Below are 4608 nucleotides of genomic sequence, written 5' to 3' on the forward strand. Positions count from 1 at the left end.
TTTAATTATTAAAATATATCTAATATACTAGAATAAAGGAGAGTATCAAATTAAACCTGTCTTTCCAAAAGTAGCTTTAATGACCAATTTTAAAGCCAACAGAGCGTCAGGTGAGCAGTCCTCTCACAGTGCACGATTCTCTGACTGAACAACGCTCTCTGTTAACTAACTTACGCGCCTCTCTTCAGCCTCCTTCTCCTCTCCTTTTCTCTCGCCTTCCTCGTTTCCTCATCTTCTGGCTCAGGCTCTGGATCATCCTCATTGATAACATCTCTGGTCCGCTTCCTCTTTGGTCTCAAACTTTCTCTTCGGGGTAGTTTATCTTCCTCCTCCTCTTCTTCTTCGCCTAAACACAGCAGTAAATGACGCAATAAGCAGTATCAGAAAATCCTCTCTTCCACTACAAATTCTCATTTTTTAATTACCAAAGCCGTGCACCTGAGGCCAGAATCCAGCAATTCTTCACAACTTGATCAGGTGTACCATACATATCTTATACATTTCATAGTCATCAATTTAAATAAATTTAACCAGATTTGAATTTCCATTGTGGTTCATCTCTCCTGTAAGTGAATATAGATTCCCCCAAAGGGAAATAATCCTTACAATCCCTGTCTTCATTTATTTGGATAATTGGATGACTTATACTTTAATGACATAGCAATGAAATACAATGCAACCACTAAAATCAAGTCAAAGTTTAAATATCTAATTCTAAAACATTCAAGTGGCATAATCAACCATTATATATTTACTACTACACTACTATCATTCATCAGAAGGAGGAAATTATACAAACTAGGATTTTAGAGAAATTCATTCAACACTCAAAATTTCTCTATTCAAATTATCGTTCTTATTGATTCCAAATATATTCTTCATATTTTTAAATATTTCTTGTTGCTCTTCTTACCTGAAACTGTTGGTAAGCACAGTGGCCTGATCATTCTGTCCTTATGAATAAAAATAGGCAATTTTAAAGATAACCTGGAACTTAGAGGAATTGGAACATTATATCTAGACCCATCAACTTACCATGTTTCAGAAGTCTGTAACTTCTTAGGAAACCTCTTGGTAAAAACCAGAAAATTCAGTTTACTCTTGATACAAAATTTATAACAATATGCCTTCCAATTTCACTTTCATGTTTGTTGTGTTTTAACTTTGTCCTTTATGAAAGGAGCCTGAGTGGTTCAGTGGTGAAGCGCTCTCAGCTCAGTTGCTAACTGAAAAGCCAATTATTCAAACCTACCAGCTGCTTTGTGGGGTAAAGATGTAGCAATCTGCCCCAGAAAGCCTGTTATTACCATTGTTAGGTGCCATTGAGTAGACCATGACTCAAAGTGACTCTATGAGCAGCAAACCAGATACCTGCCCCATCCTGTGCTATCCTCACCATCCCTGCTGTAGTCAAGCATGTTGATCAGCCACTGTGCCAATCTATCACACTGAGGGTCTTCCTCTCTTTTGTTGGCCCTCCACCTTTCTGAGCACTATGTCCTTATGTGAGACAGAGTTTCATCAACTTTCCCACTAATGGGAATTATGGCTACACCTTCTCCAAGACATATTTGGTTTGTTGCTGGTTTTTTTTTGGTTTTTTTTTTTTACAATCTACGGGATATTCAGCACTGTTCTTCAACACCATAACTCAAAGGCCTTGACTCTTCTACTGTCATCCTTGGCCAATGTCCAGCTGTCTGATGCATAAAAAACAACTGAAAAGACCATGGGTTGGATCAGGCACACCTTAGTCCTCGAGTGATATTGCTGCTCTTCAGTACCTTGGAGAGGTCCTCAACTTTAGACTTCCCCAATGCTATACATTTTTGATTTCTTGACTGCTGCTACAAGGATATTTATTATGGACCTAACAAAACAAAATCGTTAACCAATCATCTCGCTAACCAACCACCTATTGGTCAGAAGCAAGGATTTTTCTAGATGAAACTTGATGGTGGTGATTATGGCCTTGGAAACCCTCTGAGGCAGTTCTACTGTGTCCTGCAAGGTCACTATGAGTCCATTCAACAGCAATGGATTTGTTCTTCTTGTGCTCTTTTTGTCCTTTAAAATAAACAATTATTAAAAAATAACATATTGTTCATAGTTATCACTATGCTCTTAAAGAGAAGGGAAACAGAAATCCCTGTGGCCTGATGGTTAAAACATTCAGCTGCTAATCAAAAGTTTGGTTGCAAACTAAAAGCATAATGGTTAGAATATCTGTTCCTGGGAGATAGATATGATGCTCTGCTTTTATAAAGATTTGAAAACTAGGAAATCCTATGGGGCAGTTCTACTCTATCCTACAGTATTGCTATGAGTCATAATGGACTCCATGAGATTGGTTTGGTTTGGTTTGAAAAGCTGTTCATTACCTGTAGCTTACTTGTGTATGATACCCGATTCTGATTCTGTCGGAGCTCTTTTACCACTGTACATAAGCACACAAATTAATTTGGCCCTGTGGGGATCAATAGAGCTTCCCTTCAAAAACAAACCAAATCTAAATGCCTACATTTGTGTCATTTCAATGTTTCTGATCTATGAATATATACAGGGAGTTCTTTTCATTTTCCTTTAAACTTACCATAATACCTCATTAGTTTATTAATTAATGAATTAAGCATGAATTTTTGCCATATATATGAGTTTTGTTTTTCTCTTTTTCAGAAATGTTCTTTCAATATTATTTATAAAAACATTTTCATTTACATATAAAATCAAATTTGCTGCTAAGTTTGGGATAAAGGGAGAAACAGGAAGATTACTTTTCTTGCCAGTGTAAATGACCCTTTCTCATCAGAACTAATAACAAGTTTCTAGGTGTAAAATATTGAGTCTAATATTTTATTATTTGAGCCTAATTCTAGCATTCTAAAAACTTATTTATTATTGGTCACAACATTATCAGTAGGAAGAGGAGACGAGCATTCTGAAAACAGTTATTCTGGTCTACTATCTATTGATCGTCAGCCACTGATGAATTTGGTGATATGTGTGCATGTCAAATTGAAAGGAATCTAGAGTAAACATTCCATTTACAGAATTAATCTATTTTCTGACACCATCAACTATTCACACACACTCCATAAATTAAAACGATGTATCCCGTTACTTCATTTCTGTCCCATTACAGGCACAGATTACCCAATTGACCTGGTAAGCACGGATTTTCTTATGTTTACATATCAATCTGTACTGAGCAAATTCACATGGGTTTTACCACGTCTTTGGCGCAGTGAAAAATGTATGAAGTGGTCCCCTGAGATTACTCAGCAAGCACAAGAAAGGCCGCCGTTACCTTGTTTATTGGGTAATATGACAGTGCTCCACAGAAGCACAGTTGTAGAACTGGGCCCCAGAAGCCCATCTCCACTTACTTGAGCTTTCCTCAGAGTCATCTTCTTTTTCCTCCACTTGGATTTGCACTGTGCAAGAAAGAAAAAGAAGGCAATTCTTTAACTCCTGGCACCGAGGTTCGAGTTACTTCTTTTTATCACAAGATTCTTTTTGTGCAGTCAGTAAAATGCCTTTTCAAGAAACATGCCAAATGTGTATTATTTATTAAAACTATGACACTGTGGCATCTTATACAACACATGCTGGGCTTCTCTGCTCCACTGCCTTCACAGATTAGCAAAATGCAACAGTTACGAAATTGTCAGCACAAATCAAAAGAACATCAACCAAAAAAAAGGAAACAAAATTATATTACAATGAGTACATGTACAGCATGCTTGATTACTTCATCTGTGATAAATTGGATTGTCAATAACCCAATCTTCACATGCATATACTGTTTTGATTATTATAATAATCAAATTAGCTACATAAAAAATAGAGAATTCTTTTCACAGATGCCCAGCATCAGAGTCTCCCAAGAAATGCTTGAAGACTGATTGTTCTTAGTTCTTTTATATTTGTATTCTCTAAATTTCTTAATCCATCATTTGCTTTGATGGTACAGAAACAGATTCTTTATAATTATTTCTGAGACAAGAACTACATCCTCTGTTTAATCCTTAACCACCAACTCATAACCTCATCTTGTGTTTTAGGTTTGTTCTAGGTTTTATAAAGACATATTAACGTTTTAAAATGTGTTCATACTATGGCAAGGTTAGGAAAATAAATTAACTGACAGATCCTTACCGCTGCAATCTACTATCCGTCCCTCATAGGTTTCTTTACTCCAAGACAAAGCTCTGCAATTTGCCATAGTGATACTGTTGTTGTTATCAACTGTGATAGAGTAAGCTCCCAACTTGAATCGACTCCAGGAATAGCAGTTTAAAATGCCATCAGGTCCTGCGCCAGCCCTATGACTAGATGAGGATCCTGTCACTGGGATCCATAAGATTTCTTCAGCTCATTTTTAGAAATAGAGTGTCAAGCCTTTCTCCCCAGTCCATCTCAATCTGGAGGTTCTGCTGAAACCAGTTCAACATCATAGCAATACACCAGCCTCCACTGACAGCCAGATGGAAGGTTGTGTCTGAGAGATACATTGGTTGGAAATGGAATCTAGGTCTCCTGCGTGGCATGTAAGAATTCCCCCAATGGGTCACTACATCCCCTATGTGAAAATTAGTCTATTTTTGG

General features: G+C 37.0%; 1 protein-coding gene across 1 annotated transcript in view; it reads right to left on the reverse strand.

Annotated features, from left to right (window-relative positions):
* TMC1 (transmembrane channel-like 1) overlaps positions 1-4225 on the reverse strand; it is a 189406-nt gene extending 185181 nt beyond the window's left edge. The window contains exons 1-3 of the mRNA XM_006894419.1: positions 4159-4225; positions 3387-3434; positions 175-346 (exon numbers count right to left, since the gene is read on the reverse strand). Of these exons, the coding sequence (XP_006894481.1) occupies positions 175-346; positions 3387-3434; positions 4159-4225 (287 nt within the window). The remainder of the gene's footprint in view (positions 1-174; positions 347-3386; positions 3435-4158) is intronic.
* Positions 4226-4608: the final 383 nt, after the last annotated feature.

The sequence above is a fragment of the Elephantulus edwardii genome, unplaced genomic scaffold (genome assembly GCF_000299155.1).
Source record: "Elephantulus edwardii isolate Elephantulus edwardi_28Jun2011 unplaced genomic scaffold, EleEdw1.0 scaffold00141, whole genome shotgun sequence".
Classification (NCBI taxonomy): Eukaryota; Metazoa; Chordata; class Mammalia; order Macroscelidea; family Macroscelididae; genus Elephantulus; species Elephantulus edwardii.